This window comes from Haemaphysalis longicornis, unplaced genomic scaffold, assembly GCF_048455015.1.
Source record: "Haemaphysalis longicornis isolate Haplotype H1 unplaced genomic scaffold, Haemaphysalis longicornis Haplotype H1 scaffold_3, whole genome shotgun sequence".
NCBI classification, from domain to species: Eukaryota; Metazoa; Arthropoda; class Arachnida; order Ixodida; family Ixodidae; genus Haemaphysalis; species Haemaphysalis longicornis.
In genome coordinates this window covers 327,312-350,663 of record NW_027526335.1, presented here as the reverse complement: position 1 = coordinate 350,663, position 23,352 = coordinate 327,312, and the positions used below count along the sequence as shown (strand labels likewise).

Sequence of the window (23,352 nt, the reverse complement as noted above, 5' to 3'; positions counted from 1 at the left end):
TGTCTTAGGGGGATTGGAAAGGATTGCGGCAACCGCCCAACAGTTAAAAAAATGTCGCGCACTCCTGTGTGCCTGCCTCGTGGCGACTGTCAAGCCAAACATATGCCCTCAGGCAGATGGGCCAAGATCAGCAACAAAAAAAAGCAGTGTTTGCTGTAATCGTGGCAACGCTTGCTCGGAACGAGAAAGACATTTCACAGCGTGCGCCCCTCCAAGGTGATGTCCACTGATTATCGCTTCCAAAAAAGTGAAGGAAGCTAACACCTACAGCAACAATGATGGAGCAAAGGTCGTTGCGGCAGCAGTGAAGAAGCGAATCGGCTGCAATAGTGGGCTGAAACGAAGGTTGCGTACAGCTTCGCTACATTCAAGTCTTGCGTGTTAGGGCGAGCTTCCTTCATTTCTTTTTAACAGCCCAGGTTATTATTTCTGTTGCACCACTTCCAGCTGCGCAGCGAAACAGCCTGGTTTGGCCCTGTAGCCTTGACTGCGCTGCCACAGAAAGTCGTCCCCAAGTATAGTGCTGTGTGATCATATCACTTCAATGCTAATGTGCCGTTAACACACTGGTAACTATGCTTTCAGAGCCCGCCAATATAATGTCACTGTGGCACAACATTGGAAAGATTCTCAACATTTCTTGCGTATTTAAAAACATCTTTTGTTGCCGGAATGGAGCTGGGTGAATTACCAAAGGCTATTTTATTTATTTATTTATTTATCACGATACCCACAGTGCCAATGATGGCATTACAGTGGGGGGGAACATACAATCAAAGAAAACACTGAGTACAGGTTTGTACAAAGCAAAATCGAACAGTAACAACCGAAATAACACAAACTGATAGTACAACGGCGAGCAAAGGCAGCATACAATTGAAATGAATCACCTCATCTGCAGGCATGCGGCGAAAGTTTCACTCGACGTAAAAGACACCTCCTGCTGAGTTAGACTATTCCACTCTGATATAGACCTTGGAAAAAAGGACATTTTAAACAGATTAGCTCCGCATAAAATTTCTTTTAGTTTGAGTGAATGATCCCTTCTGGACGAGATGTAATCTGAATTTTGTAAGTAATAGCAGAGTCCTTCAATGGTTTACTGGTCACGAAACTGCTCCGTAACTCAATGGGAGAGCTTCATATGCTGCATTTGGCCGCCGCACGGTGGCGCCACCCTCTCACTGAGGTCACTACTCGGGCGGCGTTGCGCTGGCTCGAACGGCGGAGCCGCGGCGAGTTGTGTTTGTTTTGTGCGGGAAAAAAATGTAACCTGCATATCGCGCTCTTGTGATGCGACTTAAGTAGTGCAACGACGATGGCGAACATGTGTTGCGTCCCGGGATGTCGTTCCTTGTACAACGATACCACAGAAAATGTTTCCTTGTTCTGTTGACCCAGCGACGGGCAGCTGTGTGAGAAATGGAGGGGTGCCATTCCAAGGCAAGCAACGGAAGATTTCAGCTTCGATTATAAGTGTGCGACAGTGTGTGGAAATGCATTTTGGGTGAGCATGGAAAAAGCAATGTACCCTTTTGAGAGCATTGTGGGCATAGAATTGTACAAGGCTAACTTAAAGCCGGATTTTTGTCATATCAGTCAGGTTGTAGCGGTGCTTCATTACCTGTTTGCAAACCTGTATTACCTTGCGCTCAGGCTCGCGTGTAAAAAAGCTTTGGGACATCCTTGTGCTTTTACTTTTCATATTTCCGCGAATTATCCCTTAGGGTTCATTTTGTTTGTTTTGTAGCCGCGCGTGGCCGATTCCGGTTTCTTATCTGGCGTTTCAACCGGAGCGCCCGTTTGCTCTTTTTGTCGTACGTCCCATTGGGCAATATTGTTTGATATGGAAAGGGTGACACCTTGTCGCTAACTTGATTTTTGTTTCTTCGACAATGTTCTCGATCCTATTTCCATGGATCTGAAATTAATAACGTTCCAAGAGTAATGCATGCGTAGCAAACGCCGCGCAACTCACTTTATCGACGTTCATCTGTTCACGTCACACTGCGGACTGCTTCTTAGACGTTTGTGTTTCATTCTAGTCATTTGTAGTGCAGGAGATCGCTAGCTCGCTGCGTTCAGAAAAGCTTTGCGTCGTTCTTGGCTACGTGGCAATATTCTGTTTCCTCCGTGTGCTGCACATCGCAGCGCGAAAAAAATAAATTTTTGTAAGCTGGACCACGCTCTTTTGTCTCCCTTCGTAAGATCGCAATTTTTTGTTGCGTGTGATAAAATCAGTTTTATTGTTCTTTTTTCACTTCCTGTTTTTGCAAGGATTGCAAAGCGTGGAAGCAGAAAGGCACATGGAGTAACATATATCTCTTCGTGTTTTGATCCTTCGCGTTTCTGCAGCGTTTTTATGTTCTCAAGTATGTACCCACTCATCGAAACGACAATACTATTGGGCTATCTCTTTTAGCGTTCTGTGCATTACAGAGCAATCAACGGATTCATTAAGCGTAGTCTGAACGACGCGTACTTGGTTTCTTTCAGTTTTTTATTGTATTATCGATAGGCCCGCAGCAGTCCGTCACTACACAGCTACCGTATGTGTGGTATTTACAACTTTGCTTTAAGAAAAGAAGCAATATAGATTTAAAAATCCGTAAACACGACGGCGCAGCGCTTGTGCCAGAGTACACAGAAGCCGTTGCCGTTCGCGGCCGAAGTCTACGGTAATTCACTTCGAAAAATAAAACCCCATTGAAAGCAGGTGATAAACACAATTACTGGACTATTCATCGCTAACTACTACGAAAAACAACACACTTAATCAGCGCGCAGACACCAAAAGCAGCGAGCGTTTGCACGCCAAGAGCTGGCAAATACGCCGCACGCGCGGCGGCTGGATGACCTTCGTGCGGCGGTGGCGCCTGTAGTGGCGCGCGCGGTCCCTATATGAAGCGAGCGCCGAAGTTTCGTGACCAGTAAAGCATTGAAGGACTCTGGTAATAGTCACGGTTTATTCCAGTTTTTGAGTGAAATATGCTGTGAAATATGCTTCAATCGGACCATTTTTCTGCGGCCATGCAAAGATTGCCATCCCAGAGAACTTTTTGCACGGGACACACTGAAATTCCTAGAATAATCATTGCAAACGAAACGAACAGACAAATTTTGAATCCTTTCTATCTGCTCTGTATTTGTGGCCGTCCAAGGGTCCCAGACTGTGTGCATGCGTATTCGAGAATAGGGTGGATGGAAGTCTTGTATAACAATGCCTTTGTGTCTAACGGAAAATGTTTGGCGTTGCGCCGCAAAAACCCTAAACCGCATGATGCCCAAGAACAGACATATCTAATTTGACGAATCCAGGAAAGGTTAGAAGTGAAAAAAATACCAAGATATTTATGCTCATTTACGAAGGTAATATCTTTTCCGTTAAGGACATAGATATAGGAATGAGCATTTTTCTTCTTAGTGAAACGCATACAAACAGTTTTGTCCAAATTAATGCTCATGCCCCATTTCATGCAAAATTCGGAAAACCTATTTAGGTCATGTTGCAAGAATTCACAGTCATCTTGATTTTTAACAATCCTGTAAAGAACACAATCATCAGTAGAGTCGCATAGACGATGTAATGCTGGTAGTCACATCATTCATATAAATAAAAAAAAAGCAACGGGCCCAGAACGGAGCCCTGAGGCACCCCTGAAGTAACATCCACATCTTGGGATTTTTCGCCATCCAGGACAACTCTTTGCTTTCTGTTCGACAGACACTCCTTAATCCAATGAATTACAGTGCAATTAATATTATACCAGGAAAGCTTTTCAATTAACAAAGAATGAGGAACAACATCAAAGGCTTTTTTTAAATCAAGGAACACACAACCAATGGAAAAACCTTTGTCCAGTGCGTAAGCAAAATCATGTACTAATTCAGTAAGCCGAGTTATACACGAGAACTCGCGGCGAAAGCCACGCTGCACCGAAGTTAACAAAGAAAAAGCATTCAAATGATTGATGATAGCAGAGAAAAGAACATGCGCAAAAATTTTGCAAACTACGCTTGTTAGCGACACCGGCCGACAACTTGATGGAAGCGATCTAGGGCCAGTCTTGTGAACAGGCGCTACATTTGCCATCTTCCAATCGCGTGGCAACGCCCCTTCTTCCAGTGACTTTGTAAAAATATTGCGCAGATATTTTGATACTGATGGGGCGCACAGCAAAGCAGTTGGAAGGTTATCGGGCCCTGGGGCACTATTCACCTTTAAGCCCTCGAGCAGAAGTTGAATACCACGCTGGTCAAAGACAACGTCATTCGTAAGGCCTGCAGCATAAGGAACTGGACAAACCACATGATTACAGTAATCACAGTTTGAAAACACCAGAGGGAAAGTAGAGGTGAAAATGTTGGGCTTTTGAAACAGGGTCCTCAACAATATTCCCATCAACTTCAAGGGGCGGAACAGATACCTGGTCATTTCTGCTTTGTTTGATGAATTTCCACAGCTTTAAAACTGAACCAGTTCTTTAAAACTGAACAAAGCTGACTTCCGTGTTCGTGGCCCTTTCAAGCACAGTGAGAGCTGGTTAATTCAAATTCCACGAGGACGCAAACAAGCTGCTCCGATCAGACGGAGTTCAAACGAACCTTTTTGTCCTTCTCAGGCACAACGTGAAAGACCCTGTGGCTCGGCTTTTCGGTCAGTGACCGTTCCGTCAGGGAACGCTCCTCACAGAAACTCTTGGCCACCAGTTCTTCCACGCCGTAGAAGCCGCAGGTGCAGAGGCTGACAAACTTGAGCGAGGCCAGCTCCTGCCCAATGGCACTACACGAGGGGAGGAGAGGAGGAAGAAAAGGGGGCGGATGCTTTACAAACGCTGCAGCCGCAAAGAAAAAGAACAGAAAATGCACCCTTGCTTAACGCAAAGAGGCGCGCTGTAGTGGAGGGCTCCAGATTAATTCTGACTGCCTGCAGGGGATCTTTCTCGTACACACGGCCGTTCTTGCTTTCCGCCTCCATCAGAAAAATGGCCGCCGTGGCCGGGTATCGAACCCACGACCTCGTGCTCAGCAGCGTCTTAGCCACTGAGCCACCGCGGCGGGTCCCTTGCTACACAAACGAGCAACAGCAGCACTAGGCAAAGTCCAGTGAACACCTAGAAGTGTGGTCACATTATCAAGGGGGACTCACCTGACCACATTCCTATGGGACCAACCAGTTCGTGACCCACGGTCTTACGAAGCACCAAGTACCGATATGAAAGGTTTTACAAATTCATAGATCCTAGTTTGCTTCTTTTAGAAATAGTATAACACATCTTTAATAAGATAAAAAAATATACAAGAACCGCATTTTGGCTTATTTCGCTTTCACTAGATGCTGCTAGCGGTCTAACAAGCAAGAGTTTACTTTTTTTAATTTCAATACAGAAGTGACATCTCTAAAATAAGCAAAAAAAAGCCATTGTGAATATTGATAAGTATTTCCAGGGTGTCTAGCAAATTGCCCAATTCAATTTCCCTGACTTTTCCAGGTTTTCCATGACCATTTTAGTTGAAATTCCCTGACCAATACAACACGCGCCATTTTGTGGAAACGGTCCGTGAAAAATATAAAAAGCGTAGAGAAAACACATTCTATCATACGGAAAAACACATTTGTTGCAAGTGCCCTAATTCTCAAAATCCACTTTGAATAATTTCAGTTTGTTGTTTGAGGTTTGCTTGCCTTCAGTTACGGCTTCAGATAGTTTATTTCATCTTGCGGGATAGAAGCTTCAAGTTGCGCTTCAGCAAGCACCTTTTGCTTTTTTTCTTGATTGTCCTGGCTTGACATGCAACGTGAACCGCATGGTGCGTTGCGTGTGCGATTTTTTGACGCCCGCGTCGACGATTCGCGCGCGCGGCAGCTTCTGCCTCGCTCAGAAAATGACGCGCGTCGCGCGCGGCAGTGGGAGGAGCCTGACGACTTGCGCCAATGGGGAGCCGCGCGCCTCATGGCGGCAGTTTCGAAGCTCTCGAGGCAGCCGGCTGGCTCCGCCAGAGATGTTAAGGCTTACCACGCCGGCAGGTATTGCATGGGCCCTTTCAGTAGCGGCGCGGATGATGTTTTATTGTACCGTTTTCTCCCACATTATAAGCTCTTTTACCTCACAAGCAACTTCGTGCGTGCCTTGTGCGGCATTATAGAGAGCGCTTAGAAGCGGTCGCTCGAACTCCCGTCACCACTTCGCAGTCGAAGCCGCCGCCATGTTGCCGCCGCCGGCAGCACCCCGCGCAGCGTGCGGGCAGTTCCGCGCAGAGTTCCTCTATATAGCTATATATATAAGCTATATACATAGCTATATATAAAGGAACTCTAATTCCGCGGCAGCGTCAGCGCGCCTGTGACGTGCGCGGCGCGTTTTCGCGAGCAGAAAACACCCCATGCGGTTCACTGGGTTCGCGCTAAACCATGTTCCTTTTTGATTTCGCGCTAAACCATGTTCCTTTTTGATTATGTAATTCTGGCTCCTGATGTCATAAGGAAGTTCTTTCAAGATTAGCTCCCAAAAAGCACTGCCTTTTAAAATTCGCTAAAAAAAGCCCGTTTTGCGTGCGATTTGGGCACCACCTAGACGTCCCTCTGCCGCAAATGCACCCAGCAACCTAAGCCAGCTGCGTGAACCGCACGGCGAGTTTCTGCACGCGATTCGTGCGCGGTATTTTCACGGCCGCGTCGACGATTTCGTGCCTGCGGTGGCTCCTTTCCTGCCCAAGCAAGTGCATTTGTGCCTTGAGTAGCATTTTAAAGAGCGGTTAGAAGCGGCCGTTGGAGCTACCGCACGACTCCGCGGCCGGTGCTGCCGCCATGTTGCCAACGCCTACCGCTCGGCACGCACCGTGTTTTCCCTTGCAGAAAAACCAAAAAGCGTTTCATGCGGTTCACGCTTTCGTCGCGCGCGAACGTGTTGTGTTCGGTAACTTCTTGGGGGCCTCCAACACTGGTTTCCCCTATTCTAAAACTGTGTGGGCTGGCCCCAAAGTGGTTTTCCCTGACTGGTACTACTTGATTAAAAAATTCCCTGACAATTTCCTAACTTTTCCCGGTTTTCCCGGTCGCTAGACACCCTGTTTAAAACCTCTCGTATTGGTGCACGATTGTTTTCATGTGGGTCACGAATGAGTAAACCCCACTGGAATGTTAACAGGTGAGTCCGCTTAATTTAGGCTTTTAATAACTGAAGGGAATAGAGACGCACAGCACTTGGGTGGGGAAAAAAAAGGGGAAAGCTCGGTTTATGAACACGTGAATCGATGCGCCCTCCGATTAAAAAAAAAAGAAAGGGTATCCATTTTCACTTTTCCAACAGTACGATTGACAAAGCCCTCTAACATTCGCTCAGCTATTTGAAGACCTAATGAAAGAAAGGTAGTACAGATGGCACCTCCAAACGACACAAAACGGAGACCCCCCCTCACACGAGGTGAGCACAGCTCCAGTGCTAGATCTTGCTGCCAGACTTGCCCGCTTGTATGATCAGTCCCACCCAAGGAGTACTCGGGAGATTTCACAAGTCTCTGAGATGGTCCTCACCGAGACTTCGGACAGATGCTTGCCCCAAAAAACATTAAATCTGCTGCGTTATGACATCTTCTTGTAACCCCAGTATTTGCCTGAGAAGTGGGTGGAAGCACTAGCTTGGGCTGAATTTTGTTCACGCAAACACATCCTAGAAAAATTCGGTACAAATCCATTGTGGCTACTCGAAATTGCCCGTGTGAGACCTTGGTCTAGCAAGCCTTGCGTCTATCAGCTAGGTATAACATCACCAGTACCGCTTGCAGAGCCTGCACCAGCAGTTAAGCAGAGAGACAGGGCAGCTGTCTTCGATAAAAATTGGCCGTGGGAAGTTATGCCTGGGTGTGCGTAGCGAGAGGTACGGTCAACGCTATTGTTTAGCTCGGTTCCCTGTGCAGTCACGATGCTTCTCGAGGCGTGCAGCTCGTTCCTCCTCCGTCTCCTTGGCTCGCTGCCTCCTCTTGGTTTCGTTCCAACGACCAAGACTGGCTTCTTTCAGTCCCTCCGACTCACTCTCCGTATCTGATGACGAATCCCACCGAGCCGCCCCTACTATAGTACAACCTCGTTACAACAGACCATGATAGTGATCATGATTTCAGTCTGCTATAAAAGAAGTATGAATAATCCAAATACTGTTACTACAGACTTTTACAGAATCATAGATAAAGTCTGTTATAACAAGTTTGTACTTTTCAACTGTTAAAAACAAATAAAAAAAACTAAGCTGGTCATTTCTCGAGATTCTGTTACAAATTAAACAGGTTGGTATTTTAGGCCAACAAACCTTCAGGATGAATTGGGTTTTTCAACAGTTTCATCCTCTTGCGACATTATGAAGCACGTCACAAAATGACGTGCATGACTCTTACATTTGCTGGGCTCCTGTTGTATGGCACCCCGTCAAACTTTTGATTCACTCACACTGTTATTTCTCTCTTGCACGTCTTCAATCTACACTTGCATTTCCATTGTCTTCACATGAATATAAATGAAATGCAAGTAAAGATCTCATTGCTAAGCTTGGAGATTTAGCCATCTATAATGTATGAGGGCATACATTTTCTTGTTTTAATGAAGGTAACTTTCATATAATGATCTTATCTGTTGCACTATAGCACTGAAATTCTAAATCATATTACTTGATTCCCAGGACATTACACCTATGCATACTGCAAGTGGATGCAAGAAGTTTCACTTCTACTAATTCACAATTATTTTTAATTGTTTCAAATTGTTTCATTTGATTACAACTGTGAGGTAGCAACACAAAAACTGAAGACATACAGTTAAACCTCGATGTAACGAACTTCAATGTAACGAAACCCTCGATGTAACGAACCACACAATTTTTTGTAACTTCAAGTGTATGCACACCATGTATTTTCACCCTCTGTGTAACGAAGTCCCGTTTGCCGGAATTTCAATGTAACGAAGTTTCATGGAGAACTAGGCACGAAATTTAAGTCGTAGAGGTGGATTTCGGGAGACGCAAGCGCCGAAATGGGGTCCCAAAAAAACGCGACGGCGACACGGGCCGCCCAATGCCGCGGATGCAGCCAGCCACGGAGTCTGGGAGCTAGCCCCTTGCCTACAAACTGCGTGGCGTGCATAGACGGCTGGCGCACTGTTTCTGTTTCTGTCGGAGCTTAATCGTATAATCGGAATCAGTGTGAACCGCACGGAGCGTTTTTCCCCGCGAAAACGCAAAACGCGCCCCGCAAGCCACAGGCGCGCTGACGCAGCCGCGGAGACCACCCGCGCGATGCGGGTAGCTCCAGCGACCGCTTCTAACCACTCGCTGAAGCGCATCGCAATTCGAGGGGCATGCGAGAAAAAAAGCGGATAACGTGGGCGAAATTTGCACTGTAAAACGTCGTACGCGCCGCTTACGAAAACGCCCATCAAATATCCTCCGCGGTGGTAAGCCTAATCGCCTCTGGCGTTGCCGCCGCCGCCGCATGCCTCCGCTTTGCACTTCGTTCGAGTTCGCTCATGCTTGTTGGGTGTCACCGTTCCAGCAAGCATTTGTGAATCTTTATAAGCCTTGCTAGGGCGTTTTTTTCACACCGGCGTCCGTGATTGCGCGCCGGCAGCGGGAAGTGACTCGCGCGGCAGTGGGAGGAGCTCGCCATGGTTTCGCCAATGGGGAGGCGCGCACCCAATGGCGGGAGCTTCGAAGCGCTCGGGGATGCCGGCTGGCTAGACGATAAGGCTTACCGCCGCGGAGGATATTTGATGGGCGTATGACGTTTCAAAGTGAAAATTTCGCCCACGTTATCCGCTTTTTTTTTTTCTCGCAATCCCCACTCGTTTGCTCCTCGAGTTGCGTTTCAGCGAGCAGTTAGAAGCGGCCGCTGGAGCTACCCGCATCGCGCGGGTGGTCTCCGCGGCTGCGTGAGTGCGTCAGCGCGCCTGTGACTTGCGGGGCGCGTTTTTGCGGGAAGAAAACGCTCCATGCAGTTCACGCTAATGCCCGCGTAGACGATTAAGCTCTGATAGAAAGCAGAAAAGTGCGCCGGCCGTGTATGCACACCACGTTTTCTTTTTCAGGAATCGCTTCACGGGATGAACACTTCATTATAACCGCGAATTTCAATGTAGCGAAATTTCAATGTAACGAAGTAAATTACGAATTTTACCGACTTCGTTACATTGAGGTTTAACTGTACGTAACAAATGAATGGTTGCCTGCACTTGAAAAGTCTGCTGTAGAGATGCAAAGGTGGACTTGTTAACCTTTCAAACTGGTCTGCTATATCCCAATGTATGTTGTAACAGAATCTGCAGTAAAGGAAGTTTAATCAATGGCACAGATAGGAAGACCAACCAAGCATTGCAAATCAGTATGCTGTATCCAAATATCTGTTGTAAGCAGATCTGTTGTAACGAGTTTCCACTGTACATACTATATGATTTTTATTTTTTCCTCTCTCTCCTTTTTGCGGCGAGCGGCGCTGCCAGTTAGGCGGCTAGGGAATCGCTAGGTTCCCTAGAAACTGCTGCCAGCTAGAGAACCCCTCAGCTCACGGGACGGCCACCGGCCACAGCGAAACGGCGAGAATACAGCCACTGTAGCTCCCACTACAAAGAACTCTCCCAACTAACCAGCAGATGTTTTCGGAACGCTTGCACGACAGATGCGTCCCGCCAGTGACATAGACCTTGAAGTCTGTCATTGGAAGCTGAGTCAGCAGCTTCTTTTCCTGCAAAAAAAAAAAAACAAATAGCCGTCGCATCTTAGCAATGTACGTCCACATGAAGGAAACATTCAGCAAATCTGTGCATTCCACGAGGGCAACCACACAAAGCTGCTTGTCATTACGGCTGGTACGTACCAGGTACGTCGCCTCTTCCACAGTGGCCTCAAAAACTCGTTTCTCGGGCTGCTCCAGCATCTTGCCTATTCTCTCCAGTAGCGCTCCCTCCCAGTCATTGCACTCGCGCTGAAATAAGAAGAACGGACGACACAACGCGTCTTCCAGGAAAGTGTTCCCCAGTGGACAGGCAGAGAGCAACCCACTTTGTTGAGCACCGTAGCAAACTGCAGGTGCTTCTGCAGTGAGACGGGCAGCTCCTTCTCGGTGCAATCCACGACCACCACTTTCTTTCGCAGCAGGCAGTAGCAGGCCTTTCATGAGCAGAGAGAGAGAGAACCGCGTCCAGTTGGTCCCAATGCAGGGGAAGGCAAAGCAAGCACCACTGAAATGCGTCCCCTGTCTGCCTTCATACAGTGGAGTTGTGCGAAAAATCTAGGTTCTTTTAGGATGAGGCAATATTTCAAATGGAACAAACTACTACTGTGAAACGCTTATGCTAAGAAAGAGCCACAACTCATTGCACAAATCATAAAGTATCGTACTATATACACTAGAGAGAAAAATCAGTGTACACGAAGAAAATCCGCAAGATACTGTCAGGCCCGTCACAAGCAATGGGGACTGTTGGGAAGCAAATGGGAACATAATAGCACAAAATTAGGATGCCAAATAATAATGGTCATCTCATTCATAGACCGCCCCCGCACACTGTTTAAAATGCAGCACGAACATGCCCGGACTTCTGCTTGTTCAGACGGCTTGTGCACACAACCGCTGAGGTTCGTATTGAAAGAAGAAAGAGCGAGATCAAGAGGGTGAGGAGACCAACCTGCTGCTGAGATGCCTTGGACTCGATGTAGCTCCCAGAGAGCACAATGACCACCACTTCCGCCCGCTGCACCTGCTTCCGAAACTCGTTCTTCCGGTTGCAGTCCTTGTTCGACATGCTGTCACTATCTGCGGGAAAAGAAAATGTGAAAATTGAGAACACAATTGCCAAAAGAAAAACTGGCTATTGCTCACCAAATAATGACATTATTATTGTGTGCACTTCACATCTAACGGCCATATATTCTGCATTTTACATATAATCCGTACCCCATGCTGCGCCCAGAAAAACGAATAATACCTGCACCGATAACTGAGTAATTAAACTTTTCAATCCTTATAAAAAAAAGTACGCTGCACAATCAAGTCCTACTGATTTGTATAACCACGGCCGGGCTAGAGCGGCGGCAAGAACAATGCAGACCAGTCTCGACGTAAAGTGCCGCCGCTCTCCGTGTGGGGGCTGCGGGAGCCTACCCTTGCCTGGCCCTTGCGCACTTGCATTGGAAAGCTGTTTTACGCGTTTGTGCTTATGTGATTCATCAGAGATCATATCGGAGCAGAATTTCGTAGCTCCGTTATATTATTGCGGCGAAACCTGCATGCTGGACGCCGGACTTCCGACCAAATTTTTGTCAGGGCCAAACAACGAACGATATTGAACACTTGTTCGCCATCAGGGGCTGATTTGTGAGTGCGCCCTAGAAAGGCGGGAGGTTTTTGTAGGGATTACGATGATATTCCACTAGACGATAATACTAATATTAATCACAATAATTTATTATTCAATCGTGTTTTCATACACTCCCTGGGATTGCCAATGGGCCTTCCTGGCCATCGCAGAAAAATGGTTAATACCTACTATTATTATAACTATTATGCACATTATTGTATTATCATAATGTAATACTATAATAAATAGGGCTGGGCGTCGCTTAGAAATCTTAATTCGATTGGTTGAACAATCTATTAATTAACCAATTAGGTGGACGTGTTCAACTGAACAATCTATTAATTAACCAATTAGTCGGACGTGTTCATTTAGAAATGGCTTAGAAAGGGGCCATTTTTAATGGTTGTTTCTATGGGACTGTCCATGCTACTGAATACAAGCAATCTTATGCGATCAATAGTAACTCGTCCATGCAGTTGCGGAGGCCGAGAAATGCGTTGGCAATTCGATCCGACAGCAGGGAGTTTCTTTTCTTGTTGACAGTCATCCCGGCTGCGCTGATCAGCTAGCACAGCACGCGAGCGTGTGTTCAACACACGCTCGCGTTGAGGACAGGAAGTAAATGGGATTAAATATGGCGTTGAGGTCAGCAGGACGCACAGCAGCCTTTTTTAAACCATGGGTGCTAGCTCCAGAAAGGAGGGATTTCTGCGCGTGGCACCCTTCCAAGGGATCCCGATCGCCGTCGTCGCTTGGCTCGCCTGGACTTCAACCAATTAAACTGATTTAAAAAAAATAACAGCGACTAGAACATTAATCGATTAATCGGAAGGTTAATCGACCAATCGCCCACCTCTAGTAATAAAAAAGCCTTTACCACTACTTAAAATGTACAAAAGTACGCAGCAGCAACATTCGGGGACATGTCTACGAAAACAAAGGGTGAACGTGCGTAGCCACTGCTTCTGTTCGTCAAACGAGCAGGGCAAAATTATATAAGTTATGCGCAATTCATGATAGCACGTATACAACAAATTAGACACAAGAATAATCAAACGATAATAGTTTGAGACAACCTATCAAATTGATGTAATTTTCATGTGTTGCTGTCAGTCGCTGGACCTTTTTTTGTGTGTGTGTGTGAAAGATTGCCCTACGGCATAAGAGAATACTCTTGTATGTACAACACCGCACCCGTAGTGCGCAAAAATTAACGAAGAGACCGGTGCTGGGGCCCCAACATCCAGTGCTTGAGATCTGCCAGGATGGAGCCCTGCAAAACGGAGGTGTTGTGTTCGGGCACCTCGAAGGCCTGGGCAAGTCCGGAGACAATGTTCAAGTCAGCTCCTGATGCAGGAACCCAAACTGGTGGTCGGAATTGACGTACTTGACGACGCATAGCTTCGAGCAGTCGGCGCTGCGTGGTCCCAGAATGCCTCCTCGCCAGAGGATGACGATGCACCCACCTCCTTGTGCATCCCCAAGGCTATGCCTATGGCTTTTACTCTCTATCACGGAACTCTTTGTTTTGGTATCCTAAAGGAGCACTGACACCAATTTTCGGTGTTAATATTATTGCACAGTTTACTTCCTTCACTCAACAGAATACCCTGGCTGAAATATGAGCAGCCTGCGACGCAAAGAACATAGTAGAATTGGATCTCATTTATCGCGCCGATGGAGCAGCGCGTGGAGCGGCACTCAGCAAATGGACATCAGCGTGACATCACTCCAGGAGAGGAAAAAGAAGTGACGCGACAGCACTCGTCAAAAACTCGTGACGTCACTTCACGCGCGCGGCCCCACGAGCGGCGAGCGGGCGCAACACCCTCTCAAGCGGGCGCCGGTGACGTCCGCACAAAGCGGTGAGGTCAGGCCGGGATTCTGTCATATGCGCTGTTCGGAATGAAAGCACAGGAATTTGAAACAAACAATTTGCAGGCCATTGAATGTAATTAACTATCGCGCGCTGAAGAATTTGAAGTGCTGTTTCAGGTTCACTAGACCATTAAGCATCTATAAAAGCAATAAAAGTGCAACGCAAAATTTTCGTGCCAATGCTCCTTTAACTCTGTCGTTACCGCGGGAAATTGGCCAATTTTTAAGGGTCTAACAAAACATTTTTTTGCGTTGTACATATTGGTTAGGCACACATTGCAGTGACAGAAAATGCAGATTATTCCACGCGCTTTCCAACGACACCAGTTTTAATAATGTTTTCCTAAATAATGATTGCGAAAAAAATTATCGAATTCGAAATTTCTGTTCACGCGTCGAAGAAAATAAGAAAACGTAAGTTGTGTACAATAAACCACCAGTAGTAGAAAAAATTGAGAATATACATTTTGTAGGTAGACATTTCAAAAACCCGTCCTAGAAAAAAAATTGAGTTGCGCAGTACAATTTGTGAGATATAAAAAAAAATGTTAGCCCGCGTGGTACCCGTGCCATGTGGTGAAGCCCAACCACTATTTCAAATTTTGCTACTTTGGATGGTTCTCTAGAAGAAATCTGGTGGTTTGACATTATTAAAGGCCCAAATTAGCCTCCACGTGATGTAAAAACACCTTGTAAATGATTATGACCGGCACAATATTGAAGGCAAGCAAGCGACGTGAAAAAATCTGCTTGGAGTTGAGAACCAAACTCTTTGGTGGATGTTTGTTGACATTCTGATGATCACTTATCAGTCAGAACTTTCATTTGCGGTTTATTATCATGTTCTGACTCACTATGGTAGCCTTGCTTGCAGGAATAAGGTACGATGCGCTAGAATCATGCCCAGCAAGCTTTCACCACCAAGCCGCCATCGGGCTGTGAAACGAGTTCAGCACTCCGAGCCTACTACATTGCAGCGCCACCTAACAATTTCGAAGAGAAACACATACAAGGCTGTTGGAGACTGTCAGAATAGACAGTACTACTAAGAAGCGACACTAGACCTCCGGAAATACCCTCGTATGAAACCGAAACTGGCCGGGGAACAGCTGGCGGTGTTCAAGGCCGATTGGAAGCGTTCTCCTCGTCTGAACTGACACCCGACGACTTGGTGTTATCGTTTGACTTTCAGCAGAAGCTCTTATCACAGAAGCAAGGCGTAGATAAAGTGGAAGCTCGAGCGGCATGCTTGTTTGAGGAGCAGTAGCGGGCAACGGAAGCGCCATGGCAAATCAGCTTGTAGTTGGGTAACTGCGTAGTAGCGCCAAACATGAATTTCGCAATGCAAAAACGAAACCGAAACTTCTGGAAACTGGTTGAAAATGGCAGGCACACTTGCTAGACATGCGGGGGACCATCAGAAATAAGCTTTGGGAGAATAAAGCTGCCCTTTCTCCGAACCAAAGATCATTAGTGAATAGCTGGGGCCATTTTCAAGTAATTATCACCTCTCAACGCTGTCGGACTACAAAGCTGACCGCATTATTTGGTATTTGACTTGCCGGGAGCCTTTTGACAAAAAAAAATATTATTGTAATGCAGCCTAGCGACGATCTGCATGCTTTTTTCTCAAGGGCAGCAGCCACGCCCCCTTCCTCAAAAACACACGCACCTGAGCTCGCAAAAAACGCCGTCAAAAATATCCATGTCGCCAGAGCGGGAAAATTTAAACGGATTCTAAAAGGGCACTGCCTAGACTAACCACTGACCGCATTAGGTGCACGAGAAATGACTACAACATGCCGAAATAGGCAATATAAATCATCGATCACCGGTGATCGATTTAAATAGGCGTGGTAACGAAAGATTAACAGCCGTTGTGGTACTTTTAATAAGTAACCTATGACAATTACAGTATTCTTTAGGCAATGTACTCTAAACCTTCATACGAACCCGAAACACTGAAACTAGCAAGGACGAATCAGTTACGAGTTGAGAGCGAGATTAGTGAAATTTTGCTGCGAATAATCTGTTGCACTCAGTGGCGGGTGCCCACAACAGCTAAGGGGGGAGGGGGGACCTGATGGACCACAAAAGTAAATAAAACAAAACAAGCGAAAGAAAATTTGATTGCTGCATCGAGGTGGATGTCAAATTTTTCTTCCCAGAAACCTACTCCGCCTTGGGGTTGTCCCCTAAATCTGGACAATTAAAATAAAACTAGACAACAGAAAGAGCCAAAGGTAACCATTTATACGGGTGATTCCGTGCTCTGTATTATTTTCCAATTACTTCAATAATTTTTGAGAGAAATTGCATACATACATCGACGCCGCATATGGCTGGTGCGTAGCGTGCGGCACGAAAATAATTATCGAAAGTCATCATTCGCCGGTTGCTTCCTACCCCACCCCGTTCCCCTTCTTTTGCGTAGGCCCGTAGCCAGGATTGTAGCAAAAAAGAAAAAGAAAGCACGAGCAGCAGCGGCAGGAACTAGGCCCCTTGCAAAGGCCGTACCATAGCGCGCACGCCGCCGCTCTAGCCCGGCCGTGGTGTAACGAAGGTGCTCATCGAACTTTTCTCCGCACGAGTACAAATGAAGCCACACAGCGCCATTCGGCAAGGCCCATCTGCCCAGCTGATTACTTGCAGACAACTGCCAGTCCGGCCCCTCTCCCCTGCGCCAGACCTGGAGGCCTCGTCCCATTCAATGCCACTCGATGCCAGGCGTGCTCACGGTGGTAAAGATAAGGGAGGTGTGGGCCTCATTTGTGCTTCTGACTCCTATGGGCTGGCCAGGGTAGAGCAGGAGAAAGGTTGAAATGGCTGCTACTGACAGTGAATGTGGCCGCTGTTCAGCGAAAAAAATGTGTGAATTACGAGTACCCAACTTCACCCCTGCCATTCTTCCAATTACCTGTGCAAGTTATATACATGCGAAATACAATATTCTGCAACGCGTACATGAACCAGGCATCGGTAGATTCTGTAACACCGGTGCATTAGTGGGGGAAAAAGTGGGTGACGAAACATACTGATCATCTAACATAGTAGGGACCACAAAAATAAAAACGACAACATAACACCAGGGTTGTCGAACCAGAACTGAACTGAATGGGAAACCTGTACAAAGCCAGTATTTTTGCTGCAACTGAACCCGAACCACTACTCTGTGAGTACGCCGAGTCCAAACCAGAACTGAATCAAAGAAAGGAACAACAAAAAGGTTCGACCATCCACTGCTGATAACGCACGGCCAGAGCCATTCGGTGCTTTTCTCTTTCCCACCACCAGTTACGTAACTTCTCACACGCTTACCCTTTTTCTGATGCAGGCAAAAAACACCTTCATGTGTCAAGATTTTGACGTACGTTAAAGAACCCCAGGTGGTTTATTTGTTTTGCCGGCCTGCAAGTATAGCCTCATTACAACAGACCATGATAGTGATCATGATTTAAGTCTGCTATAAAAGAAGTATGAACAATTCAAATAGTGCTACCGCAGATATTTATGGAATCATGGATAACGTCTACTACAACCAGAGCTCGACCTGTAAACACAAATAAAACAATAAAAGTATGCTACCCATTTCTCAAGATTCAGTTGCAACTGAAAAAGGTTGGTATTTAAGGCCAACAAACCTCGAGGATTACTTGGGTTTTTCAGTACAGAGAAATAGTGTCATTAAACCGTACCTGACGGGGACGCAAAGAAAGCACGCACTAATCGGCACAACGGTTTATCTGAATACATTATGTTAAAAGGAAACCAAGTCAGGGATTCGACTTAACTACGTATAAAAAGAAACTGCGGCTTATGCGGGTATAATTTAACGAGATTGCGTTGTAGTTTCATCCTCTTGCGACACTATGAAGCACATCACAAAATCACTTGCATGAGTCTTGTTGCACTTGTATGGCGCCCCCTGAATGTTTTAATTCCCTCATACTATTATCGCTGCTCTTTCACTTAAACCTACAGTTGCATTTAATTTACACTGTGTCTGCATGAATACTATAAGCAAAGTGCAAGTAAGGGTCTCATTGCTAAGCTTGGAGATAGAGCCACCTATATTGTATCAGGCATATATTTTTCTGCTTCAGTGATGGTAACTTTCGTATATAAAGTCTGATTTGTGGCACTATAACACTGTTAAATATTATACCTCATCACTTGACTGCCAGGACATTATACTTATGCGTACTGCTGGTGGATGCAAGAAGTTTCCCTTCCACTAATTCACAATTATTTTTGACTGTTTCAAATTGTTTTCGTTTGATCACTATTGTGAATTAGAAACGCAACCACTGCAAATGTATGGAATGAAAGGTCGTCCGCACTTGAAACGTCCACTGTAGAGGTGCCAAGAGGTACTTGCTAACCTTTTAAATATCCGAACGCATGTCGTAACAGAATCTGCAGTGGAGGAAGTTTCACCAATGGCCCAGTTGGGCCGACCGACCGAGCATCGCAAGTCGGCATGCGGTGCCTGGACGCCCGCTGCAAGCACGTCTGTCGTGACGACGCTGCACTGGGCATTCAGGGAGAAGACCTGGTGGTTTTACATTGTACCAAGCCGCGTTCTCACATGAATACTTTCTGCTCTTTTTTTGTTTCCTTCGGCCATCGAATAAGCAAAAGGCGAGTCTTCGTCTAGACATCCTTTTTCCTTTTTGTCCAACATTTCACAACCAACCGGGTCATCACTGCGAAGGCAGTGAGCGCTGTGGCGCCTGGTATATTCATCAGTGTTTAAGGACCTGTAGAGTGGACAAGCTCCCGTTTTTTCAACGTAACGAAATAAGGATACAGATATACCAGAGAAAAATGTTAGCGTACCACAGGCACTTTACCATTCTGCAAGAAACCGTATCCCCCCCCCCCCCAAACTTGCAGGCGACACGTACTTTGTCTTGGAAGAAAAAACGCTACTAAAGCAGATGGCACGTGCAGAAAGGCAGGCCCATCCCGTGCTGTCCCATTTGCCCAGTGCTCATCCTTCCTGCTTGTTTTGCTGCTTCGTTTTAGAAGATACACTTTCGCTGACTAATCTAACTTGCTACACTACAGCTCACGCTACTCGTTCCAATGGGGTTAAAGAGCATCTTCCCCAGGAAGTTCTACCACATTATGATTCACGCGCCCAATCACCATGGCAGTTTGAAATCGCATAATCTCTTATAAGATTCCACAACTTCGCGGATGGAACGATGGCAATGGTCAGGCAGAACGGAGACATGGTGACGCATACATCCGTAATACCAGCCATCTCAAAATGTGTTCCAGTGATCAGAGCAATGTACAGTGGCTGAACATTACGTTTCAACAAGGTTTTGGCTCACACCCTTAAGAACGTGACTGATAACGACAAACCGACCAGATTTATGGGAAATCCCCAAGGTGGAGTAAGTTTCTACGAAGGAAAGTTTGACATCCACCTGAATGCAGCCGTACGGCTACAAAGGAAAGCTATACACAGGGTCCGTACAGGCTTCAAAAGCAAAAATTCAAGGGTTTTTAAGGACTTTCAAGGACCAGAAAACACATCTTCAACATCCCCATCTAACGTTTTATCTGGGAATATTTATAACTTCACCAACACAATGCAAACGTTTTTTGTTGCACAATGCCTAAGCACATTAGTGCACATTTAGATAGGTGCTAACGAGTTTGCAAATGCTTCCCCAGCTTTATTTTTTATTTTATGGCTGGTATTTAGAGGTTTTTCTTTTTCCTTTGTGTTTGCTGAGGCTGTTTGATTTCAAAACTTAGTTAATTTTGCCTGCATCTCCTGCTTTGTCAGCAAGAGTATCAGCTGAAATTAAATCCGCAAGTGTTGCTGCAAGGTAGGATGAACAATTTACACGTCCACCATTTGCACGCAAAAGCAACCGCAGATGGAGCGTATGAGGCAGAGCAAACATGCAATTAGCGAGCATCCGCAGAATACATGGAAGATGAAAGATAGAGAACAAAAGCTGGCTTTCAGTGAATTGTACCGTGACATGGATTGGATTGGCTAGTGCCGGCTCCCAATGTTGCCTTGTAATAATGAAAATCCACCAAACTTGTAATTTCACGCAATACACTGAAACTTGATTGTTATAATGTTATTTTACATGCCTAAAATTCACAACAAGCACTTTAAATTCTTGTGAAAAGACAGGGCCATTGATTATCTCTGGAAAAATCAAGGGTTTTCAAGGACCATTTAAAAATTCCAGGACTTTCCAGGCCATAAAATTGACACTTCTAAATTCAAGGGTTTTCAAGATTTTCAAGGACCTGTGCGAACCCTGTATACAGCTTTCTCAGAAACTTTGCAGTTGAAGAAAAATTCGTCCTGGTCCAGATTCGAACCCGGGGCCACCACCAAACCGGAACAGTCACTCTACCAACTGAGCTAACCAGGAGGCTAGTCGTTCGTAGCGCGAGAGCGAATTGATCAACAACTCGAAGTGAGGACCGGTGTTAATCGACCAGATTTAGGGTTGATTCCTTTCCTTTGTAGCTGTACGGCTACAAAGCTTTCCTTTGTAGCCGTACGGCTACATTCAGGTGGATGTCAAACTTTCCTTCACTGATAACGACAAACAATCGAATTCACAGTAACCATTTATGGCGCTGTTGTAGGACTCTTTGTATGCTACAACTGATGAAAAAAGTACACAGCTAACGTGTCCCCTGCTAATGTGCGTACAGAGGTGACTCGGCGGTACGCAGGCCTTCTCTAGGTGTTTAGCGTTCAGGGTGATGGGCGATTCCAGAGAGAAGGTTGCGATCTCAACAACAAGAAAAAGAAGCAGGAGAAAGCATATACAGTGTAGACCATTTATAACGTAACCACTTATAGTGCGGGACCGGATATAACGTGGGTTTTTGCGACCACCGGTTTGCCTCCCATACAACTCAATGCATAAGCATACCGCTTTTAAGATGCGGTTGGCCGAAGCACAATACCGTTTATAGCGCGGTTTTTCGACGGGTCTGCTGATTGACAAGCACAGCTGAGGCATCGTTTTAGGGTAGCAAACAAAAAAAGGATGAAATCGGCCACCTGACGAAGCGTGCACCCCTTGCCCTCCTATAACGTAGACACCCAAAGAAAAAGAAATGGGCACCCTTTAGTTCGTGCGTACGTGATAACCACAACTGTCCTTGCTTGATGCACCTCAGATGATAGCGACAGACTGCGCGCGGCAAATTGTTTTTATTAATCGTGAACTGCATGGCCCGTTTTTGCGCACGGCTCGTGCACATTGGCATTGCGCGTGAGTTTTTTTGGTTTTTTCGTGCTCGTGTCGACGATTCCGCGCTCGCCGCGGCTTCTTCGCGTGGCAGTGGGAGGAGCCTGACGACTTGCACCAATGGGGAGACGCGTACCTAATGGCGAGAGATTCGAAGCGCTCTGAGGAGCTGGCTGGCCGCGCCAGAGATGTTTAGGCTTACCACCGCGGTACTTTTTGATGGGCGCTTTCTCAAGCAGCGTGGATGGCAGTTTACATTCCACTTTTCGCCCACATTATTAGCTCTTTTCTTGCATGAGCGTCTTCGCTTGCGCCCCGTGCGGCATTTCAGCAAGCGGTTAGTAGTGGTCGCTGGAACTGCCTGCACCGCTTCACAGCCAGTGCCGACGCCATGGTGCCGCCTCTTACCGCGCCGCCCACACCCCGGCAGTTGTATCCGCGCTGGCGTGCACTGCACGTTTTCATGATACCAAATCTACCACGCCGTTCACGCTTTAGAACATTGTGCAGATAAGCCACCGCTCTTTCCCTTTCCAAAGATGCGAGCTGCGCGAAGCCGAAGATTTCCACCACCAGTACGTTGCGCTGTAGCCGCCTTCGGCATCGTGAACACAAGGTGGGGTAAAAAAAAAAATCCCACTGGCGTTCTTATCACGTCTTGCGGCATCTGTTCATAGACGCTAAAAATGCAGCCATGGTCTTTCAAAACACGGAAGTAAAGCCGCGCTCGCCATTTGTGAGACTGCGCTTTTGCCCTGCAGCAGCGGCTGATGTTAAAAATAATTCGAAATATAGACCGTGCCTTCGTTTTCAAGTGCTGTGCATTTGAGTGATGATAAATATTTGATGACTTGAGAGGTAGGTGGTGATGTGGTTGAATTCGCGCATGTTTTGGTTATAGTGCAGTACCGCTTATAGTGTGGATTTTTGCGACATGCGTTATAAGCGGTCTACACTGTACCCAAACAGCATGACCCTTGCTGGTTGCTTTAAAGGGGTACTGACAGAAAATTTTGAAGGTGAGATAACTTTGGAGATAGATTGCCGTGAACACGCATACATCATCTGCAAAATATCAGCGGCAAAGAGAGAATAGAACGTATTTAAAATCAATTCTAAAGTGCGAAATGCCACTGAGCAGCCAGCGGAGGACCTCGTGCAATCGACATTCCCTGGATGTTGGTTAATAAACAACATCCAAACACGTCACAAGTTTGTGCTGGCCGTTTCTGCACTGCCAGCGTTTCTCGCCCGCTCGCCGCTCCAATCGGAGGTCGGAACTTCTGCTCTCGAGCAACGAACGATCCGATTGTTGGTGGCGGAAGCGCCAGGATTTTGTTGGCTCATAGGGCAGCTGGCCGCAACCTAAGTTCTCAAGCCATTCGAGGCACTTTATTTTTATTGCTTTTTATTACACTGGATGCAAAAAGGCACCGGGGACACGAAAAGCGCACTGAGCGAGCCGCACGGTCGCTGCGCCGGCAGCAGCTACGACTGCGAAGTAGCGCAGGCTGGCGCAGGTAGCTTGAGCGATCGCTTGTTACCACTGCACAAAATGGGACTCAAGTCCCAAACCAGGCAGCACATATGAGAAAAGAGATAATGATGCGATGGCGGGTTGCATTAAAAATCGTCACCTAAACAGCTTAAGAGAGTGACAATCGAATATCCACCACAGACAGTGTCAACTTAACACATCTGTAGGCAGACCTGCAGGCAGACCGGCCGACTGCTCCCAGAGCGCATCTCCCCACCGTCTCGAGCGTTGCGCGTCATTCTCTAGCTGCGGCAGCTATTTGCACTCATGGCGCCTGCATCACATACCGTATTTACTCGCATAATCCTCGCACTTTTTTTTCGGAAAAGTCAATGCAAAGTTAGGGGTGC

The 23,352-nt window shown here is 46.5% G+C and overlaps 1 protein-coding gene across 1 annotated transcript in view; it reads right to left on the bottom strand.

Moving 5' to 3' along the window:
* LOC144173823 (uncharacterized) overlaps nucleotides 1-23,352 on the bottom strand; it is a 74,436-nt gene that overhangs the window by 13,698 nt on the left and 37,386 nt on the right. The window contains exons 12-16 of the mRNA XM_077702081.1: nucleotides 11,669-11,796; nucleotides 11,043-11,150; nucleotides 10,858-10,965; nucleotides 10,628-10,725; nucleotides 4,606-4,783 (exon numbers count right to left, since the gene is read on the bottom strand). Coding sequence (XP_077558207.1) covers nucleotides 4,606-4,783; nucleotides 10,628-10,725; nucleotides 10,858-10,965; nucleotides 11,043-11,150; nucleotides 11,669-11,796 — 620 coding nt within the window. The remainder of the gene's footprint in view (nucleotides 1-4,605; nucleotides 4,784-10,627; nucleotides 10,726-10,857; nucleotides 10,966-11,042; nucleotides 11,151-11,668; nucleotides 11,797-23,352) is intronic.